General features: G+C 38.5%; 3 protein-coding genes across 21 annotated transcripts in view; all 3 read left to right on the forward strand.

The window, feature by feature from the left end:
- The first annotated feature begins 240 nt into the window (after positions 1–240).
- LOC121736419 (allergen Tha p 1-like) lies at positions 241–5497 on the forward strand. The gene is made up of 4 exons (XM_042127595.1): positions 241–366; positions 995–1168; positions 3327–3530; positions 5483–5497. The coding sequence occupies exons 2-3, from the start codon at positions 997–999 to the stop codon at positions 3527–3529; spliced, it is 375 nt and encodes a 124-aa protein (XP_041983529.1). The 5' UTR covers positions 241–366; positions 995–996; the 3' UTR covers position 3530; positions 5483–5497.
- On the forward strand, positions 5385–7709 carry LOC121736420 (allergen Tha p 1-like). Its single transcript, XM_042127597.1, has 3 exons — positions 5385–5393; positions 6839–7021; positions 7487–7709. Exons 2-3 carry the CDS (start codon positions 6850–6852, stop codon positions 7687–7689), a joined length of 375 nt encoding a protein of 124 aa, XP_041983531.1. The 5' UTR covers positions 5385–5393; positions 6839–6849; the 3' UTR covers positions 7690–7709.
- A 7072-nt stretch (positions 7710–14781) lies between these two features.
- Positions 14782–26025, forward strand: part of LOC121736468 (muscle calcium channel subunit alpha-1-like) — a 63387-nt gene continuing 52143 nt past the window's right edge. For 14 of the 19 annotated variants that reach the window (XM_042127679.1, XM_042127680.1, XM_042127674.1 and 11 more), the window contains exon 1: positions 14783–15004. The gene's annotated coding sequence lies outside the window, so the exon portion shown is untranslated. Of the gene's footprint in view, positions 15005–26025 lie in introns of all 19 variants that reach the window. The other 5 variants (XM_042127682.1, XM_042127684.1, XM_042127685.1 and 2 more) reach the window with 2 other exon arrangements.

Here is a 26025-nt window from a genome sequence, read left to right on the forward strand (position 1 = left end):
GACGTTTGTGTGGCCAGGGCATTAGAGTAGGACGCAACATTCTCGTACGATTGTTTGAGTCTCAAAACCGTTTCGTGGTACGGGCCCTGAAACGCGCGTCATCAGTGCGCAAAAAATACGTCGTGTGGAAAAGCCCTTAGCAGTTAGGACTACATAATATTTTCACATAATTCCATTTCTTTATTGTAAAGCCAGAAGCCGCAGGCAACAGCGTGTACTCAGTATGCATATTGTTTCGACATCGACAAAATAATTTACTAATGTAATTTAGTAAACAAGTGCTCTATCGCTTGACCTGTTGACTTGTTTTGATACCACACTCAGGCAAAGTAAAAAATTGGTATTCGTCTGCTGAATTGAATAGAGGTAAGTACTTCAATTTATTTAAAAATACATGAAATTAACTAATCTTAACCATCCATAATAATATGCATGGTAAAGATTAGCAATTAATTCCATGACAAATAGGTACAGTAATTTCGATGGATAGGCGCTAATTTTAATGGATTCCGTCGACGGCCGGCATTTTACCAATAATTTAATGTACCTAAAGATGCCCGAGATCCACTAGCCAGAAAACCATTGGTAGCTCTGAAAAAAATCTTATATTAAGCATATCTAATATTATGCTTACAGTAGAACTTTTAAATATAAATTGGCATAGCGAGTAGCGACGTATTATTTTGTAGAGGAAATACTTATACCTACCTACATTTCAATATTTTATAGCTAAAGCTAAGTACTAGGCAGGGTGGGATTTATATTTTTTATGAGTATGGGGCACTTGAATTTTGCCACCCCTATGTACCTACGAACTTTGTCGCCATCCTAGGACGCTGCCGCCCAGGACACCATAGGACGCTGCCGCCCATACCTAGGCCATCGCCTATACTGCCTATACATAAATCCAGAGCTGCTTCTAAGCTGCTGCAGCCGGCGATTTCGCGAAATGGCATCCTATAATGAGTGACCATTTCTTGGCCCATGTTTCCAGCCATGAATTTCCTAATCCTGCTCGCCCTTGCGTGCTGCGCGCTGGCGGCTCCGGACCGGTACAAAGTCAAGATATACGAAGACTACAACGCTGTTCCGTTGTCAGAGATCGAGGGGATCGTGGACTGTCTGGTGCACGAGGTATCCTGTACACCAGTGAGGGATGCTTATCGCGGTAAGACTAGCGTAGAGCGTACTTGAAATGTAAGCAAGATCTTGCTCTAGCAATTCCACTCAGGATTCCACTCAGGCTGGGATCACGGTATAGGCACCGCAATGTACCTGGTATTCTGAGTCAAATCAATTCAAGCTTGATCTAGCAATTAGCCGCTCCGGACAAATATAAGTAATTTTCGCCGACCTTTACATACAGAAAAATATAATATAGGTAAGTAAGTCATGAGCTATATTTGTTGTAGTTTAATAGGTTATAGGGGAATATTTATGTAAAATATTAAAATAGTTCCACTATCCAACCTGAAGTAAGTTGGAAGATGGTGCATAAAATTATCAAGCTTGGGTGGTGGATGGCTAATGGTTAATTTGGAAGATAGGAATAAGCATAGTAAAAGGAGAAGTAAGTTATCTTCAATACAAACTACAAAGGCACCGCGCGCGGCTTGTATGTGTGCGCCATAGTATCAATGCGTCGCCACGTACGGCGCGCGCGGTGCCTTTGTATGAAGATAACTTAATTCCCCTCCTTTTATTATGGAATAAGTCAATTTTGTCGCCCTTAATTTTTTGCCGCTCTGGGCTGGGCTTGGCCTTAGATCGGGCCCTGAATGTAAGTCATGCTTCAGAATGAACGGGACATCTCAAAACAAGCGTTTAGCAACACTTAGGTACTTCTGTTATGTTTTGTCGAGGTGAGCAGTGGCGGATTTACAAATTTGTCGCCTGTAGGCTTTTTAATTGTTTGCCGCTCCTATAACTGACCTTTGACATTCAATACGTTAGTTTAGTTCACAATCATATCCCACCAAAACCATTTTTTGAAATTTTTTGCTGAGACGACCACACAAGGACCTTGTGCGGTAGCGAAACGGCGAAGCCATACCTACATATTTCCTGGTATGTAGAATTTAGGCCGTTAGAGTTAGGCCGTGTAGATTCAGAATCTTGGCTCTACATGAGACCTCATATTTTCAGACCTTTTTCACAGGGTAAACCGTAAACCATAAGTCGGTCGTCCCGGCAATATTTTACAAGAAATATTTTGGTGGGATTTTTTATTTCTGTAAGATAAAAATGGAGCAAAATTTGCCGCCCCTCTGCCGTCCTAGGCTCCAGCCTACTTAGCCTCAGTGGCGGCGTAGCATGGTTTGGCACCCGGGGCGGGTTTCTAGCACCCCCTAAATAAAACGACAATTAATACTAAATGTGCTTACATTTACATGACTTTATTTCACTAAAATGTGTGATTACATTATCAAAAATTTACTTTCAGCGGGGCTACAATGGTCACATTTAGCAATTCCTCTCAATCAATTCAGCAAATGAATTGCCAAAACTGTCAAACTGACTAATGTCAAATCAGTACAAAAATACAGAAATGAATTGCAAGCAAAGTTGCATTTTGTGATTTTAGAAAAATGAATCATAATATGATTTATATCATGATTCTTCAAAGCGACCATTTTAGCCCCGCCGGTCTTTTCAATCTATACTAATATTAAAAAGCGGAAGGGTTTGTTTGTTTGTTTGAACGCGCTATATAGGAACTAGGCTATAGGCGATATTTTTTTAAAAGAGACGTAACTGTTGACGTAAGCAGAGTTTTAGGTTGAACAACACCAAAATATGTAATTAGAATGACATCCATCGCTTTGTAACGATGCTCTATATTTTCTTAATCTGTCAAGACATTCTAACATAGCTCTCTGCAACTCTTCTGGCTAGCATAAATTGACCCTAAGCTGCACGAGTTAGTTGTCACCCCTTGATACTAGGCACCCGGGGCGGACCGCCCCCCCCCCCCCCCCCCCCCTTACGCCGCCACTGCTTAGCCTATTGGCACAGAATATATATTAGTAGTGCCATTTTTTACCATTGGTGAATCCGCCACTGGAGGTGAGGTTATCAGAGGCCTCTCATTTCTGGAAAGTCTCCCAAGCCTAAGATAATATAATTTTTCACGTCAACTTTCATTCACTAGGAAGAATCAGAAAGGATAGTCGTCATCAATAAAATATGAGTAATTTAACATTGAAATTTTGCGTGTCAAAACTAAAGATTAGTTTTGAAAATTGAATGATCAATTAGGTAATAAGTGCATCCCATTATGTACTTAGGCATACTCGTCATGTTGTTTAATATCTGGTTAATTCCAGCGGCGTACCCCGAAGTGATGATCAACGCTTGCCAATACTGTACGGAGGAGCTGAAGCAAGGCGGATACCACTTCTACAACCGCCTCAGCAAAGACCTGCCAAAGAAGTACGAGGAGTTACGTCACCATTTCGACCCCGACAACAAGTATTTTGACAACTTCTATAGGGTTCTAGAACAGAGCGTTAACAAGAATAAAGTTTGAAATTGTTGTTTTTTTTTTAAGTAAAGTTGACCTAGCCATGATGTAATCGGGCAGATTTGTATTCAGTAAGCTGGAGTTTTGAACTCAGCTGGGAATAATCGGCCAAGTGCGAGTCGGACTCGCGCACGAAGGGTTCCGTACCGTTATAGAGAAAAAATAGGCTAAAAATGGTGTTTTTTGTATGGGAGTCCCCCTTAATTATTTATTTTATTTAAATATTATTATTATTTATTAAAGTAAACATATATTTAAGGCCTTTGTGAAAATTTCAACCTGTTATCATTATTGATAACGAGCAAAAAGGGCCAAAAAATCACGTTTGCTGTATGGGAGCCCCCCTTAAATATTAATATTATTTTGTTTTAGTATTTGTTGTTATAGCGGCAACAGATATACACAATCCGTAAAAATTTCAGAAGTCTAGCTATAGCGGTTCTTGAGATACAGCTTGGCGACAGACAGACAGACAGACAGACGGACAGACGGACAGACAACGAAGTCTTAGTAATAGGGTCTCATTTTTACCTTTTGGGTACGGAATCCTAAAAATTATAAAAGATATGTTCTGACTTCTGTTTACTAAACTATAAAAGGTAATTATGTTCTCTTTCAGAGGCAAGGTCTAACTTAAAAGCTAAGGACTTGCCTCTGAATGAGGGACTTATCAGTAATCAGACAGAGATCGGCTTAAGCGTTCTGGCAGCGGTCAGTTTTACGTTCTTTGTATTACGTTACATAAATATACTCACGCAGCGTTCTGACCGCGTCCATAAACTTATAATATACTGTCGTAGTTTATGGACCGCGTCAGAATTGCTCCTGTGTGACTGACCGCTCGAACTGAATGCGAACGCAGAACGCTTGAACGCGTGACCGCTCTCTATACGATAACGATAGGTCCTTTAGTCAATAGGGCACTATGACGTCTTATAGATTAGTACAGACCTGGATGACCGAGCTTTGCTCGGTATAGCAAACACTCATTGACTTCGTGTTACTTAACAACGCCATCTTCTGGAATAGCTTTAGCTGTTGTTGTGTCGTTATAGCAATTAGTTGCTCAAAAATAGTATTATTATTATTCTTCTTCTTCTTCTTTTATTAATGGCAAACAATCGCTTAATCGCTTTTTAGCAACATTCTGCCAGTGTCAAGTATGGAAAGTAAAAAATATATATATATATATATATATATATATATATATATATATATATATATATATATATATATATATATATATATATATATATATATATATATATATATATATATATATATATATATATATATATATATATATATATATATTTAAATATATATTTAAATTAATCATAACAACGAGAACGGAACATGATAAATTATAATTATTGCTTGAGCCAATAGACATCAGGAAGAGTCATATTTTGCAGTTTATCGATTATTATCGATAAAACACGAATAAAAAGACATTTTCTGAAAATGATTCCTAGCTAGATCGATTTATCGCCCCGAAACCCCATACGGCTCTAACGATTTTCATGAAATTTATTCATGAAAATCGCTGGAGCCGATTCCGAGATTCCAATTATATATAAATATACAAGAATTGCTCGTTTAAAGATGTAAGATTGAACCGCCTAACATAATATCGTTTCGGAGGTCTATGGCTTAATAATAATTAAGTAATAATATTATTATTATAGTAATATTTGCATATTATCGTTGCATCAAACCAGAAATAGATAATTAAGTTTTTCATCAGTAACTACAGTAACTACATTATAGTTACAAATACTTAATTGGTACTAACCTTGACTGCTATAAGTGGATAAGGTCAATTAATATTCATAACAAGTTTAACATTTGAATCGGATAATAGCAACAGGTGAGACTGTTTACATATAATAATATTATATTTTATTAGTTTCAATAATGTAATTTGCACAATAAATAGAAAACTCCTAGAAAGTATGTAGAATAAAGTTTTGTTTGAAGAGTTTAGACCATAGACTTATAATATATACTGTAGCATTATAGGTTTATGGTTTAGACTTTAGAGTAAGAACTCCACTAACGCAATCCTAAGGTGCCATTTAAGTAAGATTTATATTCAGATTATTTAGAAGATAACATAGCTTAGTAATAGATAAATAGCGACTGCATAGTGCATAATAATAATAAATAATAATAAATACGTTTATTTCTCCCACAACAAGTACATTAAGAAAATAAAAACAAAATTAAAAATATGACATACATAATATTATATAGACTTGTGTGGGAGACAGGAGCCCAAACTAGGTTACCCTGTGCCTTGGGACTCCTGGCTCCCCCTCTCTAGTTCTCTTAACTAACTAATGACTTAATTATTTACAGTGAGTTTGCAATACATAAAAGGCGACTCGGCGACTCGGCGAGTGGCGACTTTGACGCCAAGTGTGCGGAGCTTCGAACAAAATATACAGGGTGTAACAAAAATAAGTGATAATACTCTAGGGTGTGTACGTATTCCTTGTAGAGAGTTCACTGTGAAAGTAGCAGCGCTGAAAGACCAATTTTTTTTTTTCACTTTTGTATGGGGAAACTCGTGATGCTCGGGCCCTTGCCCATACAAAAGTGAAAAAAATTTCGACTTTCAGCGCTGCTACTTTCACAGTGAACTCTCTACAAGGAATATGTACACACCCTAGAGTATTATCACTTATTTTTGTTACACACTGTATATGAAAATTGTCGGCCGTAGTCTGTCGTCGCGTCTAGTCGTCGAGCTGTCGCTGTCGTCTGTCGCCTAGTGTGCGCCTACACTTTATATACTTGTATGAATCTTGTACGTGGTGCGTCTGCATCGGCAATACCTAAGTCCTAAATAATATAATACGTCAAATAATAATTGTGATCTGTCACAACTCAGAATACACCTCTTTAGAAGTCGGTTAAAAAACTATTAAGTGTAGATGGAGGAGAACTATCTCTGTATGTAAAATGTGTCCGCTGAAATGCGTTAAATTAGGGTGGCGCTACAGTAGCGACAGGGTAAATTTTAAATCATTTAGCAGCTTTTATTTCAGCTATTTAGGATTATATTTTTCAAAATATATTGGTATTAACCCAGTAATTCTGTGACTCGGCTATTCGGTTAACTTCAATTTATATTTTGTCACCAACGGCTACATTCATTCCATACCCTTTGCTGCAGCTAGCGCCACTCTTGGAAGATTTTTCAACTTTTATTTACTGCGTACAGCTGGACACTTTTTCAAATATCCCTCATATAAGATAGTTCTTCTCCATCTACACTCCATATTAAAAACCCAACATTACAATTGACAGACCCTTCCACCATGTTCGCTCTGCTGTCTATTCTGCTGACGCTGCAGCTCGTAGTCAGTGACGACTACCACGACACGTTAGATGGTATAGTGTTCGAGGAGTACAGCACAGAGCAGCTGCGAGACTTCCTGCACTGCATCCTGGATAAGGGACCCTGTAGTGACGTCGTTGCTAGTTATAAGAGTAAGTTTTAAAATCTGTATTTTTCGTCGCATACTTAGGCGTTAGCATGGCTTCATTTATGCTCTACTTTATGTTTAAATAAATTGTTAAGTTTTTATGTTGTATTAATCCCTGTCTTTCAAATCAAGAAGTTAAATTCAAAATTTTTAAAAGTTTAGTTTCTTATCTATATAATATTACTTAGGAGTTAGGGGGCGTCCACAAATTTCGTGTGGTGTTTTTTTGAATTTTTTGACCCTTGAATAAAGAGTTATTTATTTATTTACGTACAATCTGGATGAGATGTTAACCATAGTCATAGAGGAAAATAATACACGGGGCATGTTAACTTTGTTGAACGACTTAATTTAATGGACTTCGGCCTCAGGATTTCGGCATACAGTACTAAAATCCATAGTCCACCAAGTGGACTAAAAATGATATAGGGTAATGTATTTTTAATTTCTGTTTCTTCTTCTCTTCTAGAACACTACCCAGACGTGGTACTCGAGGAGTGTGTCCGCTGCAGCAAATGCCAGAAGCACATGGCAGTTGTGCTGTTCGACCGCATGAGAGCTGAGCTGCCTGATCTGTACCGGGAGTACAGAGCCAAGTTCGACCCTGATGATGTGCATTTTGACAACATGTACAAGAGGGTGATGGAGGAGAGAGATAGCTCTTATTGTTGAAGATGATAAGAGCTGTATTCTTGAAGAAGTAACTGATACTTTTATTGTTTAAAGTACTTTTAAGGATGTATTTATAACAATATAAAGATAGTATAAAATTTCGCTTTTCCTTGATTTTTTCTAAGCGATTTTCGTGTGTTCGATTAAAATATATCAGGTATGTGAGGTTAAAAAAATATAATACGGTACCCAATTATTTCTTTGCCGGACAAGCATCGACTGGCATCGAGTTAATTTACCAATTAAATTAAAGTAGCTTAGTTAAAACATTTTATATGTTATACTTTAATCACGCAACGCCATCTATTGGGAATAAGTGACACTAAATAGTTTTGAAACGTTTCAATAGATTGCATTCCATGTTCAAATTTCAATTTACTTTAAAAATAAAAAAAATATTTTTTTCCATATTTAAAATTATTTTTTATTACGTGAACAGGTTATAAATTAGAAAGTATTACCAATACCTAATTATTTCTTTGCTGGACGAGCATCGGGTCAATTTATCAATAGACATTTTTATTTATTGACCATTTTATTAAAACGTAGTTAAAATAAATAAGTTATACTTTAACCCATCGATCGTGGAATAACGAGACACAACAGCTTATCTATTGTTATCGCGGCCGGATGCCGATCATGAATTAATCAAGCAACGCCATCTATCGTGAATAAGTAACACTGAATAGTTTTGAAACGTTTCAATAGATGACGTTCCATGTTCAAATTTCTATTATTTAAAAAATAGGTAGGTATATTTTTACATAAAAACATTAATACATAATTATAAGTATATACAGGTTATAAATTAGAAAGTATTACCGCTAAACTTGTTGTTTACTGTTCACCAGGCCCATGATGTAAAAGTCAACAGTGCCGTTGAATTGGGGGCACAATATACACATAGGTAAATGAATTACAGAGTTCAATCCCGTCTGCAGTCGTTGCTGTAAATTTTTTACTCAGAAACGTTTCTGAGTGCTTTATTTAGATATATTATGCTACATACACTCAGTGCCGTAAATAGCCTTTTTTGCGCCTTGTGCGAGCTTATAACTGCACCATTGTTTTTTAACCCCCTTCCAAAAAGAGAAGCTAATATTAATTATTATGTTTGGGTGTAGATTTTTTTTACTACATTGGAAAACCTCTCTGGGGCGCAGCGGAAAATACTTATCGGGAGCAATAATTCGAAAGAATAAGATAAAAGGATAAGGCCTGGTCTGGCCATTCTTGCGCCCCCCCAAAGTCTACGCCCTGTGCCTGGGCACCGGTGGCACCATGGTGGCACCGCCCTATTTACGGCACTGCATACACTTAGGGCTAAATTAAACTAAACTAATGAATGCTGGTGCAAACTTAAATTTTCTTGTCGAACTCCAACTTCTTTTTAAATACATCATTCACTTTATTTGGTCGTGTCCGTCATCCATCTCACTCAAACGAGAAAAATCGGCCAAGTGCAAATTGGACTCGCGCACGAAAGGTTCCGTACCACTATAGAGAAAAATAAGCAAAAAAATGTGTTTTTTGTACGGGAGCCTCCCTTAATTTTTAATTTTATTTATTTATTTTGTTTTTGTCGTTATAGCGGCAACAGATATACATAATCTGTGAAAATTTAAACTCTCTTTACCGTGCTTGCGTTACAGCCTGGAGACAGACAGACATCGAAGTCTCAGTAACAGGGTCCCGTTTTTACCCTTTGGGTACGGAACCCTAAAACGTGCTTCTAAGTACTACGCACACGCTTGGACTACAAATCTCCTTACTAATAATACGAGGTCTACTTCGTCTGACACGATGGGAACGTCGCAAGGCAGGCAAAGACACCAGCGGGGCTAAAACGGTCGCTTTGAAGAATCATGATATGAATCATAATATGATTCATTTTTCTATAATCGCAAAAAGCAACTCTGCTTGCAATTCATTTCTGTATTTTTGTACTGATTTGACATTTGTCAGCTTCAGAGTTTTGACAATTCATTTGCTGAATTGATTGAGAGGACTTGCTAAATGTGACCATTTTAGCCCCGCTGACCTTAAATTATACGCAGCGTAAATATAAGTAAGGTGGTAAACATTATATAGGCCCATCATAAATACATTATATTATAACTAAAACAAATATAAATGGAAGTGCGTTGACTGCCAGAACGGAAACACGGCATTCTTAAAATAATTATTATATTGTTAGTCACGCGATGGCACGCGTCACGCTAAATATAAACATTTCATAAATATCACGTTAAATTTACTAAACCACGTGTTGATATTAATAAGTTTATAGTTCATAATACGACATTGGGGTACGATGTGAGTTGTGACACCTGTGTGGAAAATTGAGGTAAAAGTTTAAGTTAAGGTTATTCGTGATTGTGTTGAGCCATTAACAACAATCAAGATAAGATAAGGCTTATATAATATTGATAATAAAGATTGCTACAAAGTAAAAAAAATAACAAAGACAACGAATTTAAATCCAAAGATTTAAAAATGATTTCATCACTTCAAAGGTACATGTTATCTGCTAGTGTCTAAACACACTAGGCCGAAGTTACGTGGCGTAAATTACGTCCGCAATGTCAAACGCATACAAAATACGGACGGAACGCGACTGAATGGTGTCATCGGTAATTTAAAATACATTGAAGGCGTAATCATGTGGAATTTACGCCGCGTAACTTCGGCCTAGTGTGTTTAGAGTTTAGACTTTAAACATCTATTGAACAGTTGTTTTGAGACTATTTTGTACTGGTTTTTTTTCTAATCAACTGTTCAACAGGTGTTTAAATCTTTTGCAGTAAGACCTTATTATTTTTAAGCTATAAAAATTTCAAATCCAGTTGCATAATTTTGTTTATTAAAAAATGGCACAAATCTGTTGCATAGTTTTAATGATCCAAGCCTATAAGGTATGGACATACAGTGGGAATTGCCACTCTCTTTTATGCTATGTAGTAATCTATATATATAAAAATGGATTTTCAATTGTGTTAGTTACGCTATAACTCGATAACGGCTGGACCGATTTGGCTAATTTTGTCTTAAAATGATCGTGAAAGTTTATAAGTGACACGAAGTTAAATATATTTTTAACATCAAACTAAAACATTTGCATTGAAGAATTCCCGAATATCATTGTATTTACGCATTTCCACATTTTCTCGGGAAGAATTTATGATTTTTCCCGGATTTTCTTGGCAGTCGTCATCCCGTGGTGATTCCTCGGTGATTCACGGATTCTTGCTGATTTCTGCTCGTTTAGTTCTCGCGGAGTTCGATTTGTGAATAGACGTGGTAGAATTAAAAATTGCGAAAGTTTTGTGTTTTGTTCTGGCGAGAATATTGCGGTAAGTATTTGATATTTATTTAATATTTCCTTCTCATTGCGGTAGCTCGTACAATATGTATGATTGGTCCACACCCAAACTTTGATTTGAACGGGCGCAGTATTGTCAGATTCATAACCTAACATAAAGTACTGTCGTGGACTGGCTTATTGGAAACTTCAAATGGCGGACAAAGAAAGCGAACCTTGAATTTACATTTAACGTTGCCTAAATATTGCAAGGGGGTATGATTTTCGTTATACTTTCTCACTTCTAATTATTATTATTATTTAAATTCAGATGTAAGGGCCTTGTCATACTGGCCATTAGCGAGCGATTTGAAAGCGACGCGACTGCGCAGCGCACACGCCGCGCGGATTGAGCGGCGTGCACGCAGCTTGCCTTCGGCGTTTTGGACACTAAGCAGCAAAAGGATTCTGACGTTACTCCCTTGACGAGTCTACTATATATAATAATAATCTGTGTAGACGAGTGTACAAAATGGCGTCCACACCACGCCGCGACGACGCTGCGCTGTCGCGACGTGCACAGCGTGTGCGCTGGGCAGTCGCGTCGCTTTCAAATCGCTCGCTAATCGCCTGTGTGATAAGGTATTTAACCACGACTTTGTCGCGACTAAATTGTGCGGGAACCGCATATTATGTTTCCTGCTTAAAAACTTTGACTCTATTATCCCGAACGAAGTATTGTCATTGCCATTTAAATCGGTTCGTCGGCCTAAGCGTGAAGATGCGACATACATATATCCTTTTCAGTTAATGAAATTATGGATTTGTTAAATGGTATCTTACTAACTTTATATATACAACGGGATTTTGCCCGCAGCTTCACTCGCGTTAAGAAGTATTATTATATAAAAAATTTCATCCCCTATTTGAACCCCTTGGGGTTGGAATTTATCAAAATCCTTTCTTAGCGGATGCCTACGTCATAACATCTACCTGCATGCCAAATTTCAGCCCGATCCGTCCAGTGGTTTGGGCTGTGCGTTGATAGATCACTATGTCAATCAGTCACCTTTGAGTTTTATATATATAGAAGACTAACTAACGCCTCCGTGGTCTAGTGGTATAGAGCGCGGCTCTTGACTCGGAGGTCGTGGGTTCGATTCCCGCGTTGGATACATGTTATTTCCAAGTTTGGTTAGGACAATGCAGGCTGATCACCTGATTGTCTGACAAGTAAGATGATCCATGCGTCGGATGGGCATGTAAAAAGTCGGTCCTGCGCCTCCGTGCGATCTCTCGCCAGTCGTGTCGGTCTTCCGTCCCACTGGGTTATGAGAGTAAAGGAATAGAGAGTGCTCTTGTGTACTGCGCACACACTTGGGCACTATAAATTACTCCTGCGTAGCTGGCCTGGTTTAAGTGAAACCGGCCACCGTCACCGAAACCGGTGTGGGAGCTATTATTATTATATACAACTGAAAACACAATCGGAATCACAGTAGTGGAGTACATGTATTTGTATATTGACACTGTCAGTCCCTTCTCAACCTTATCTTGATTTAAGTCTCACTTGCCTTTCAAGACTTCCATGCAGGCTGTGTGGTAGGAAAAGTATAATAATAATTATAATAATTTAAGTATTTATTAATATTTTTGCCTTTTTAGGGTTCCGTATCCAAAGGGTAAAAAGGGGACCCTATTGCTAAGACTTCGTTGTCTGTCCGTCTGCCTGGCTGTCTGTCTTATTGTAGCATCTAAGGGCTTCCGACTTGGGCTATCCCAAGTCGGAAGCCCTTAGATGCTACGAGCTACGCGATCTCTACAAATCTCTACGGGGCTTCTACGCGAGCTCTACGTAGCTTCTACAGCGTTCTGCTGATCTCTACGGGCCTTCTACGCAAGTTCTACGGACCTCTACGTAGCTTCTACAGCGTTCTACGGACCTCTACGGGCCTTCTACGCGAGTTCTACGGACCTCTACGGGGCTTCTACGCGAGTTCTACGGACCTCTACGGGGCTTCTACGCGAGCTCTACGGACCTCTACGGGGCTTCTACGCGAGTTCTACGGACCTCTACGGGGCTTCTACGCGAGTTCTACGGACCTCTACGGGGCTTCTACGCGAGTTCTACGGACCTCTACGGGGCTTCTACGCGAGTTCTACGGACCTCTACGGGGCCTCTACGCAAGCTCTACGGACCTTTACGGGGCCTCTACGCAAGCTCTACGGACCTCTACGGGGCCTCTACCTTTCTATTATTCATTAAAAATGGTAAGGAACTTTCTTTCTGTAAGAACTCTGGAATGAATAAATCCGGACCAATACAACCTACAAACCTTCAAGAAGAGAGCGTATTCCCTCTTAAAAGGCCGGCAACGCACCTGCAGCTCTTCTAATGTTGCGAGTGTCCATGGGCGACGGTAGTTGCTTTCCATCAAGTAACGCCTCCTGGTCTAGTGGTATAGAGCGCAGCTCTTGACTCGGAGGTCGTGGGTTCGATTCCCGCATTGGAAATATTATTTCAAATTAGTATTATTTCTAAGTTTGGTTAGGACGATGCAGGCTGATCACCTGATTGTCTGACAAGTAAGATGATCCATGCGTCGGATGGGCATGTCAAAAGTCGGTCCTGCGCCTGATCTCGCGCCGGTCGTGTCGGTCTTCCGTCCCACTGGGTTATCAGAGTGAAAGGAATAAAAAGAGTGCTCTTGTGTACTGCGCACACACTTGGGTACTATAAAATTACTCCTGCGTAACAGGCCTGGTTACTATGAAACTGGCCACCGTCACCGAAACCGGTGTGGGGAGTATTTTTTGCATCAGGTGACTCGTTTGCTCATTTGACCCCTTATTTTATATAAAAAAAATGAGATATAGTTTGTTATTCATTCATCAATATGTAATATTGTCCCCTCGACCTTCCTCGACCGACTTGTCACATGTTTACGTATGTTGGGGGCATACTGTTTATGTAGATAGCCAACGAAAAATGAGGGTGACATGTTTTATTTTTTGTTTTGAATATTACTTTATAAAGGATACTTTTTAGTATGCTCTGTTCACGAGCTGTAGAAACGTCAAAGAGTGAATAATATTTAAAAATATAATTATATTTTAAAATCTGCCCTTGTTAAGTATAAAGGATTTGAAACCCAAAACATTTTTTTAATGTTTTGGGTTTACTCATTGACTATTGTGCATACAAAAATGAAAAGGAATCTGCAATGTTCATAGATGACAACCACTACAAGGAATAAAGCCTTCTTATACTCAACTAGATGACCGCAACTCCGCTGCGCCAAAATTAGTTTATCGCGCGGGAACTGTACATTTTTCCGCAATAAAATGTATCCTAAGTCCTTTCCCGGGGTCTCAAAGTATCTCCATACCAAATTTCAGCAAAATCGGTTCAGCGTTCGGGCGTGAAGAGATAACAGACAGATAGACAGACACACTTTCGCATTTATTATATTAGTAATAGTAGCAACAATAGTAGTAAGTATGTAAAACTGGACACCTATGAATAAAAATCTATTTCTTAATTAGTATTTTTCTACATTTTAAAAACATAATTCGCTTTTTGCGAAAATCGATTTAAGTACAATTACTACTTATTTAATTAAGGGTATAGTTACACATTACACAATCATCACATTATCAACATCCATAAAACGATAATCCCAGTGACATGCAGCGAGTGCGTTGCCATTTCCAAAATAATTTATTGGCGAAACGAGGTCAGGCCGAGCGAGTGAAGTTGGCGCGAGTGGGCCGCGCACCGGCGCGAAGTTGCCCGCGCAGCCGGCAGCCGCCCAGTCGCAGGCCGTCGCCACACGAACAACAATAAAAAAAATAAAGGCGTGTTCGATATTTAAAACGATAATGGCGCGAGGCCCCCGTTTCGCGCGTGCAAGGGGCCTGTGACGACAATATGTTTGAAACGCTGGATTTGACTTAAAGTGATAGTATATAAGTGAAGTGTAGTGTAATTTTTCCAAGCCTCCTCTACCCCGTGTGAGTATGAGAAATAACAAATATATTTATTAATTAATTTATTACGTAAAATTAATCATCGCTTCGCTCCATTGCAGCGAATAAAAGTTAATAAGTTTATTTTAGTGTTTGACGTACATATTTGAAAGGCATCCAACGTAGATTGAACAATATAGGGCGCTCTGATGGCCCGTCCAATGATTCATTTCATTATTTTTATAGCGATTCAGTTTGTGCAATCCTTAGAATTTCTACTAATTAATAAATCAATTTTAATCTTAGATCTTAAAAGCGTACCGCAATTAATATTTTATCGAGTAGACCTTAAAAATACGCAAATAGTAAATTACTATTCCTTTTACGTATTACAGTAAACATTCGAATAGTATAAAAATCATTACCTACCTACTTAATATTATTACTGTAAAATTAAAAGAAAATCCAATAGAAAACTGTGAAAGGAAATCAGACTGTTAAGGTAATTTCTTAGTTTTGTACCTTATAATATATTGTAACTACATGTCGCCTAAAGATTCGTTTAGGACTATAAAAACATTTATATTATTTACAATATACCAAATTTCATCAAAATTTATTTAGCGGCTTAGGCGATCAGAGAAACTGAGACAGGCACTTAGACATACATTTGTGTTTTTAACCCATCAAGCCCCATCAGCTCACCGGTGAGCGAGACACACTAGAATAACAATATATTTCCAAGAATCCACGATTGAAGGATTAATATTATTCCGTATTAGGAAATGAAATAAATATGAAATACATACAGTTTTTAAAAATTCCATACAAAAATTAATACCATTGTACCATCGAGGAAAATGATTCCTAGACAGTTGATAGACCAATGTCATTTGGTCGGATCATTTCAATTTATAGTTAATTGTGATCCCTCAGCTAGGTTTGACGTAACGCGAGCAACTCTGATAGTACTTTCAGAGAAGTTGATCCCTAGGCAGATGGGTCAGTCAACTGCCTAGGAATCAATTACCTCGATGGTACAATTTACCAAAACAATATTGGCATAACAATTTTCCATTTGACGTAACTTAGCGGTTTTCATAACTTTCCCAATTTAGTTGAGTAAGAGCCTAACAGGTAAAACCATATAAAATACTGTTAATTACTGTGAAATAATATTGTCGTTCCAATTTTCGTTTGTCGAGATACTTCTAATATATAAGACGAGGAATAAACATTGAATAAGAAACCGAGTACTCGCTGTGCAAATATTTTCATCCATAAGTCGATTTTTTATAAAACAAGGGGGCAAACGAGTAAACGAGTCAACTGATGAAAAGCAACCACCGTCGCCCATGGACACTCGCAACATCAGAAGAGCTGCAGGTGCGTTGCCGGCCTTATAAGAGGGAATACGCTCTTCTTTGAGGTTTGTAGGTCGTATTGGTCCGGAAATACTACTGGTGGCAGTTCTTTCCAGAGTGTTTTGATGGAACTTTTGATTGGGCAGGCGTACATAAAAATGACAGATCTTTTGGGATAAAAAGTTTTGTTGTCAACTCGCGACGTGTCTGAACTCCCATGGGTCGGAAGGGATCGCGTGTGACAACGTGTGACAAGTGTCATGGTGTGACATATGACCGGGTCACAGAATGGATGGATATTCAAAAGTATCATCTCGAAATTTTCATTCAGAGATTCTGAAAGCCACAGTGAATGGCATAAGGCCGATCTGTCCGTCGTCTTATTCCACAGTGCATGGCATAAGACGTGAAAGCCGATCTATCCGGGCTCGTTTTGTACATTCCCGTGTATCCACGTGAGTCCAGTGGATACACGGATAGATTATACTTTAACAACGCCTTTAACGTACTTACTAATATAATAAATGAAATGTGTGTCTGTTACCTCTTCACGCTTCATCACTGTAGATGAAAATGTTGTTTGGATGAGACAGGAAAGGACATAGGATATTATAGTTTTTATTTTGAATAAAATGTGCAGTTCCCTCTCAAAATAAAATTCAGTATCTTTATTATTGTTTGCAAGTTTAACCCATCAAGCTCCATAAGCTAAGGTAAGTGAGACACAATAGAATAATAAGAGATTTCCAAGAGTCCACGATCGAAATAGTCACAGTTCGAAACTCCATGTGATAAACATTTATTTTCTCCAACTGTACAAATATCCTAAAAGCAATATTGACTTGTTTTATGCGCTGCGATAACATTAACGGTTTTATAACTTTGTTGACTGACATTGAAAGCTTTTTCGTAAAACACGTTAAAGGAAAAATCTACTTAAAAATCTGCAGCATAGCATTTACTATTTAGGGTAAGTTCACACCTTACATTATTTTACCTTACCTTAGTTGGCATTTGAAATTGGAATAAGACAGTCTAAAGGGGGTTTTCCGATCTTTGCCGACCGACAAGAATTCTAATAAATTATGCCACTTTATGACGTAGGTCCTAGGATATGGCGCGGTTGTGTATTCCGCGTATCCGTGGCTCTGCCTTAAGCGGAAGAGCTCCTACACCGTTGGGGTTGAACACAAAAAAAAAGATCCTAGGATATAGGTTTCATTTTCTACTGATATTGGTCTAGCGCCGCTCCTTCATAGTGGCGTAGAGCTAAATGAAATTATTAGGGTCCATGTTATATAAAGTGGCATTTTATTCAAATTTTTGTCCGTCGCGGCCGCTTGCCGCGTTGATACGTTACCTCACTACGAGCGCCGAGCGCATTTGTCAAATCAGTGTCTATTTTCATAAAGTTATACCTAGCGGAATAGCAATCTGTGTGTAAAAATATGTGTACGTACACTTACACAAGCATGATTGAACATGATTTCTATGAGATTAAATTGTCAACGTGCGGCACGTGCCGACTGGACGTCAAAAAAGAGTGCTGCTGTCATGTATCACACGTCTCTTTTTACCACGCAGTGTTACTGATAGTGACATCTCTTTTGCTCAGGCCTTTGTTTCTCTATTCCGCTAGGTATATTAACTTTATGGTCTATTTTCTAGCATTGGAGACAAATTTCATTTTCGAGTGTTCTATTTACTAATCCATCGTATCGTCTCCTTACGTCGAAATACTAGCTGACCTTTGGTTGACTAAAATTCATTCACACACTATAATATGACCCCCGCAACTCCGCTGCTCCATAATCTGTTAATCGTTTATCGCGTGGTAACCGTACATTTTTCCGAGAGAAAAAGTATCCTATGCCCTTTTCCAGGACTCAAAGTATTTCCATACCAAATTTCAGCTAAATCGGTTCAGCGGGTTGGGCGTGAAGAGGTAACAGTATGGCTGTAATTATATTCGCCTTCGTGGTCTAGTGGTATAGAGCGCGGCACTTGACTCGGAGGTCGTGGGTTCGATTCCCGCGTTGGAAACACGTTCTTTCCAAGTTTGGTTGGGACGATGCAAGCTGATCACCTGATTGTCTGACAAGTAAGATGATCCATGCGTCGGATGGGCATGTAAAAAGTCGGTCCTGCGCCTGATCTCTCGTCAGTCGGATCTCCGTCCCACTGGGTTATGAGAGTAAAGGAATAGAGAGTGCTCTTGTGTACTGCGCACATACTTGGGCACTATAAAATTACTCCTGCGTAGCTGGCCTGGTTTCAATGAAAACGGCCACCGTCACCGAAACCGGTATGGGAGCTATTAGTATGGCTGTAAATAATATTCCGTTTGAGTCACCAAAAATTCCTTCACACATTTACACAATATGTTAATAAAATACCTTGTGGTAGGTTAGAAATGTATGTGTAGTGAATAAGATTATGAATGTTGATAAGGAGAATGTAAGGATCGTATTTTATAGAGCTCTTGTACGAGTAGTATCAGCCTACGCTTATGGAAATAAGTGATGATAATATTATACATACTAATAATATTTACGCACAATAATATTTTTATTTCCACACGTACAATTCGACGTCGATGGATTTCGGTTTTTATGCATTTTTTTTGTTTGGTAAACGCAAATCTTTTGTTTTGTAAATTGGTTTTTATGTAGAGCAAAATTAATGTTCTAAAATTGCATTTTTTTAAATGAAATACGGGGGCAAACGAGCAAACGGGTCATCTGATGGAAAGAAACTTCCGTCGCCCAAGGACCCTCGCAGCATCAGAAGAGCTGCAAGTGCGTTGCCGGCCTTTTAAGAGGGAATAGGATAATAGGGTAGGGAAGGGAATAGGTAAGGGGTCTCCGGTAAACTCACTCACTCGGCAAAACACAGCACAAGCGCTGTTTCACGCCGGTTTTCTGTGAGAACGTGGTATTTCTCCGGTCGAGCCGGCCCATTCGTGCCGAAGCATGGCTCTCCCACGTATAAAAATTTCAATCATTTATTCTTAATTAGATGACGCCCGCAACTCCGTTGCGCCAAAACTCGTTTATCGCGCGGAAACCGTACATTTTTCCGAGATAAAAAGTATCCTATGTCCTTTCCCGGGACTCAAAGTATCTCCATTCTCCATACCCAGCAAATTCAGTTCATCGGTTCGGTCCTGAAGAGAACAGACAGACACATTTTCGCATTTATAATATTAGTATGGATAAAACTTGTGTATGTCAGTCAGTTATACGTGGGAGAGCCATGCTTTGGCACGAATGGGCCGGCTCGACTGGAGAAATACTACGTTCTCACAGAAAACCGGCGTGAAACAGCGCTTGCGCTGTGTTTCGCCGAGTGAGTGAGTTTACCGGAGACCCAATCTCCTACCCTATTCCCTTCCCTACCCTCCCCTATTACCCTATTCCCCTATTACCCTATATCTATATAATAATAGTATGTATTTTAGATTTTTAATTAAAACTTTTTATTCGAACCCGCGACTCCCGGCTCGACCACTAAGTCACAGAGGTATCCGACTGTAGTTTATTTATTTTCCATGGACGTCATCGCAAAGTTTACAGAGCTGTAAAGCTCTCCGTGTAGAGCAGACGACACTCGGCCTCTGTTAATGAGCTCCGGCATTGTTCCACATCATTTCATTATTACAAGAGGCCTGGGCTTCCAATGGTCGTTGTCGATACATTCAATACTTTTTAGCCCATTGTGCCAAGAGGTAGGTTTCTTTTTTGAAGCCGAGCGGTATGTTTAATTTTTAACCGACTTCCAAAAACGAGGAGGTTATACGTTCGGCTGTGGATATGTTTTTTTTTATGTATGTTCAACGATAACTCCGCCGTTTGTGAACCGATTTTCAAAATTTTTGTTTTGTTATATTAGGTTTCACTCCAATTTGGTCCCATTTTCACAAAAGTGGTGACCTGATGATGGGATCCATGAGTAATCGAGGGAACTCCTCAAAATTCAAATGGAAACATATGTTTTTTTGGTTTCATATGAAGTATTTCAGGCATATGTTACCAAAAAGTAAGATTTTGCACCAGGATATACCATGGTTCGAAGGTGGTGAACAGAACTCCTTACTCCTTATAGATACATATTTGGGGGTTTCGTCGTTGTCTTAAGAACTGAAAGCATATACTACTATGCAAATTTAATTAATGATCATCATCATCACCACTATTCCACCATACATCCATGAGTAATCGAGGGAACTCCTAAAAATGTATATGGAAACATATAGTGATTTCGATTACATAAGAAGTATCCTAAGCATATGCTACCAAAAAGCAAGATTTTGCAATTAGATTAGCAGTTTTAAATATAAAAAATATTTTGTCACAGAGCTCAGTATTATTAGCTGGTACCGTCTTCAAAATAATGAAGATTGTGAACAGAAATAGTTGAGGTTTAGGAGAATTATGCCTAAGGCACTTCAAAGAGTAAGAATTATTAAATTATTTAATATTTTTTTGTTCATTATAAATTATTGTTGTTTTTACCCTGGAAGTTGGTTTTAATTTTTTGTTAAAAATAATAATTCTTTTATGTATGTATTTTAGTTTTTAAATTATTTTAAACTAGCGACCCGCCCTGGCTTTGCACGGGTATAAAATATATAGCCACTGAAAAAATGATTAAAATCGATTCAGCAGTTTTGATTTATATTCAATATTACTACCCGTGGCCCGCATTGGTCAGTACCGCCGCAAAAGCTACGTCTCGCATTTTTAAATATAGGCCAACGATGCCCGAGATAAGTAAAATTAATATTAATTAAAAACTAAATGACGCTCGCAAATATTTTCATTTGTAGTGCGGTAAACATACGTTTTTACGGATTTAAAAGTATCTTATATCCTTTCCCGAGACTAAAAGTATCTCCATACCAAATTTTAGCAAAATCAATTCAGCGGTTTGCATACAGGAAATCTTTCAGCTACTAAAAAATAACGAAAGTCCGGCTGTCGCTGGTTTCTGGGCATAAGCAAATCATATTACCCGGCTCTTAGCTCTTATTATGTCTTATGCCATGGTCACACCTATCGAGTCGAGTGGTGAGACAGCCGAGCACATCCAATAATAAACATACCGAGCGCTCGGCCGAGGGCACCGTCTCGCCCCTCCACTCGCTAGGTATAATCAGGCCCTTCCCCCGATCCTATTCCACTGTCCTGAGCCCACTCGGTGCTGTTTGCATAAAAAGTGCAATAAAGCGCGCCATTCACGCGACACGAAACCGGGTCATGTAAACACACGAGCTATTTCCACCCAGAGTAACGCTGCGACTCCTGGCCAAATGGACAGCTCGCTAACAACTCGCATACGATAAATATATCAAGAAAACAAAAATGTTTGAGATCTGTCACAAGACATTGCAAGGATGTCACATTAGCCATACAAGTTAAATCTAATACATTTCTATGTCTGAATTCGCTGTCGAAATTATTGTTTGCTATTTTTTAAGACGATGAATTTTATAGCGATGTTACATATAAAAAGGTATGAGATCTACCATAAGGCATTGCCTTAGTTTTGTGTTATATTAAATCCCATACATATACCCCAAAATGCAATTTGACTAAATAACTATACTTGTCACTTGGTACTATAATACTTTTACAAAAACTTTCCACTGACGTGTGTTTATTTAAGAGTCAGAGAAAGGGTTAAATCAGACCGCAACGTGACACGTATATGCAGTTCTAAATTTGTATGGATGGACTGATTTACAAGACAACTCACGCCATTGAAATCTGTCAATTCAGTATCAGTAGTAAATCAGTACAAAAAAAACTCATCTACGCGTCGCGGTCTGAATTGACCCAAAGTTAAAAACTATTGTCCTCTACTTCTAATAATCATTGGGAACGTACTATCAAAAAACTGATTCATAGGTAGCTGACGGATCTAGCCTAGGGCTGATTTCATTCTTACACTGACCATTGTCGGCGCTCATATGGTTTGTAATTATTGTAGGTAGCGTTTTTGAATAACGTCTACGCTGATATTTCATACATTTTGGTGTCGGCGCCAACTGTCAGCGAGGGGTCAGCGTGAGACTAAAATCAACAAACGTCACGACGCATTTTAACAGACGTAGGTGCAACTGGAACTTCGTTATTTCAAAGCGTTTTCTCAGCGAGTTGCACCTCGTGTGTCAACTACTTACACATGGCGTCATCGATGTCGCCCGATACACATCTACACTACAGACACTCACACAAACTATTTCCCTCGCGATATTGCGTCTACGTTTCCTTTTTCTTCTAGTTGTTGAGGCTAGAATGGAGATAGTTATTATGTTATGTATAAATACGCTATGCCGAAGTTATTGTGCGCTTTTATAATTCTAGATATCACGTTATCGTGGACGCCAACTTCCACAGTAAAACGTTGGGTACGTTAAATGCCCTTTTGATTTTACGCACCGCGGACGTTTTGTGCGGTTCAGAAGAGTGGAGACGTCGTGATGTTCTCTAATGTGCACGTTAAAAAGTTATCGTCGACGGAAATTTAAAAGCGTCTTCATATTATATTTCCATACATTTTACATCCCTATGTTATCGTTTTACCATAAAAACGCACATTATAAAGCTGAAGAGTTTGTTAATTTGTTTGAACGCGTTTATCTCAGAAAGCATTGGTTCGAATTGAAAAAATCTTTCTGTGTAGCCTTTCTCGATGAACGATGATCAAACAACAATGACTATCCAGGAAGACTTATCGAGAAAGGCTTTATATGACATCACGCTACGACCAATACGAGCGAAGAATCAGTGGAAGTGGAAGGAGCTGCTGAAGTTAGGCTAGCCTGAGCCTAGTACGACCACATCATCCGGGCCTTTGGATTCAAAATAACTAAGCCCGAAACACTATACAACATAATATTGTGTCCGTCATTCAGATTTTGTCAGAGTATCATTTTTCAGAAATATGTCGTATAGAATTATTATTATGAAAGACGACAATTGCCGGGTTCAGATACAAGACCATTTACGATAAGGCAAAAAGGTCATAACGTAGGCAGTGTATACCTTCACTTTATATGAACCGTAAAAACGTGATTCCAGTAATGGCCTATCATAAACTGTCGCATATTTTATTCCGCCATTAGAACCCGCCAGGAGTATTGCAACCATCTCTGATATAGTGGGTGTGCTAGTTGGTCATTACATTATATGATAATATTATACAGTAAAATATTTAATATCTTATGTGAACACGTTTATAATTACGTATATTAAAGTAAAATTGTCCGAATTGTAGTCAGGCGAAAGCTAGGTTGACTATAAATGTACCAAGGTCTAGCTGCTCGACTAGAGTCTAGCAGAAAACTAGTACAAAGATCCGCCTCCGATATGTCGTTGTCCAAAATTCAGGCGAAACAGAAGAGAAAAATGTCAAACGTATAATAAACACAGTCGTGGAAGACAGTCGTGGAAGCATGCGTGTGAGTGCATCACATGAGTCAGTTCTCATTTTGTTATTTTTACTAGTGTGTAATTTTATGTATTTTTATAAAGCACTAGCTGTCCCGGTGAACTTCGTGTCACCACAGTGTAAATTATTTACACTGTGGTGTCACTTTAAAACCTTCCCTGGACTTCAAGGATTATTTAAAGACTAAAATTAGCAGAATCACTTCAGCCGTTATCGAGTTATAGCATAACACAATTGGAAATCCATTAATATATTTTGAAAAAATATTTACTTATTCCAGTTTTTCCAATCGTCAACTTGATCTGCGTCAAATCCCGTACTCTCACACAATTCTTGTAAAATTCTCCCAATGATTACAATATGATTAATGCCAGGTTTCCGAGAGATTTTGTCTAGAGTTTATCTAATCCCTAGCGATTTTCATTAACTAGAGTTAACTCGGCGAAACAAGACGGTAGCGATCATTGACTTCCTGTCAAAAACTTGTCATTTTCTCTATAAACCGCGATTGACAATGAAGTGTCAGATGTTGTCAGTCGCGGCTTTGTATAGAAAAAGACAAGTTTTTGACAGGGAGTCAATGACCGCTACCGTCATGTTTCGCCGAGTACAGATTAGCGTCAAAAACGTCAACCAATCAACAATATTGAATAAAATCCAGTCAAAATACGTCAAAAACCGCGGGCTAATGCCCTACACTCACACTTGTCCGTTTCACAAAGGCGGGGTTAAAGTTTTGGTAGTGGTTGTACTTACCGCGGTGGAGGGTACTTACCCACCGTAGCTCTTGGCATGAGCCCCATTTGCTTTGTAAACTAGCTAACGTCACTAGCTCTTGTCTACGGCTTTGTTTCGTCTGGTAATACGCGAAAACACTTTATTGTGCACTACGACAAGTTTTTAGACTGATCGCCGACTGGCGATTTAAATGCGTCCGCTAGAACGCGCGGCTTAGCGGCTTCACCGCGAGATCTCAAGCACTTGTACTAATTTATATTTAAGGCCATCCCCCGAGCAAACGACCTTGACCATACATTTGACGCGTTGCGGAGATCGCACAAAAATCCTATTTTTATACTTATCTTAGTTCATAATTGATAAAAAAACGGGGAATATGTCGTACTTAATGAAATTATCTATCTATTGTCTTCTTACCTTATATATAAAAATGGATTTTCAAATGTGTTAGTCGCGCTAAAACTCGAAAACGGCTGAACGGATTGGGCTGATTTTAGTATTAAAATATTCGTAGAAGTCCAGGGAAGGTTTTAAAGTGACACCAAGTTCACCGGGACAGCTAGTCTTATATATTGAAATGGATTTTCAATTGTGTTAGTCGTGCTAAAACTACTATCATGAGTATAACAAACAAAAATAAAACATTTAAAACGGGGAAAGGAATATTGTTGATATACTCAAGATTATTGCTGTATTTTTATTTTAACTTTGTAGCTTCCAAATTAAGGCTGTAAACACGGTAAATTACGGAATCTCCTTAGAGGAAGGACCTTAAGTAGCGGCGCGGTCCCGCTGTTATTATTTTTCGTCAGATTATCAGAAAACATTAAACTTTATTAAGAACCAAAAACGATTAATACGCGGACACAACTTCATCAAAATCGGTTCAATAGTAGCGTAAATGGTGACAGACAGACACACATTCGCATTTATAATATTAAGACCTAGATAACGCCCGCAACTCCGTTGCGCCAAAACTCCTTTATCACGCGGAAACCGTACATTTTTCCGGGACTAAAAGTAACATGGGACTCAAAGTATCGCCATGCCAAATTTCAAAATACAAAAACAGACAGACAGACACACTTTCTCATTTATAATATTAAGTATGGATAGATTTGCTAGTATCACTCAATGTGAACACTCAAAATATGTGCTATAATTATGTATACAGTGCTGTTACAATAATTTTAATTTTATTGGCAGTAAACCGACCGTAAACATATGGAACTATTACCGAGGAAACGAGGCCTTCACTCGGTAGCCGATAACACGACCAATATGATGTTTCGAGGAATATGTCTTTAAGTTTTGCACTTTTTGAGATAGTAATGTAAAATATAGTTATACTTCATGTGCAATTACAATGTTTTGCACAAACATTAAGTAACATAAAATTGCTTGTCTTTTCATCAAACCAAACCCAGAAACTCTACATAATACAAACCCTTTTCAACGAGAGCATATATTTTATTTTAAATAGAAAAACATTTTAAGGCACAATTTTAA

Source organism: Aricia agestis, chromosome 19 (genome assembly GCF_905147365.1).
Source record: "Aricia agestis chromosome 19, ilAriAges1.1, whole genome shotgun sequence".
NCBI classification, from domain to species: Eukaryota; Metazoa; Arthropoda; class Insecta; order Lepidoptera; family Lycaenidae; genus Aricia; species Aricia agestis.

Coding starts and splice junctions, on each gene's coding strand:
- LOC121736419 (XM_042127595.1), top strand. CDS start 997: ATGAATTTCCTAATCCTGCTCGCCCTTGCGTGCTGCGCGCTGGCGGCT. Junction 1,169..3,326: donor AGTGAGGGATGCTTATCGCG/GTAAGACTAGCG, acceptor GGTTAATTCCAG/CGGCGTACCCCGAAGTGATG.
- LOC121736420 (XM_042127597.1), top strand. CDS start 6,850: ATGTTCGCTCTGCTGTCTATTCTGCTGACGCTGCAGCTCGTAGTCAGT. Junction 7,022..7,486: donor CGTCGTTGCTAGTTATAAGA/GTAAGTTTTAAA, acceptor CTTCTCTTCTAG/AACACTACCCAGACGTGGTA.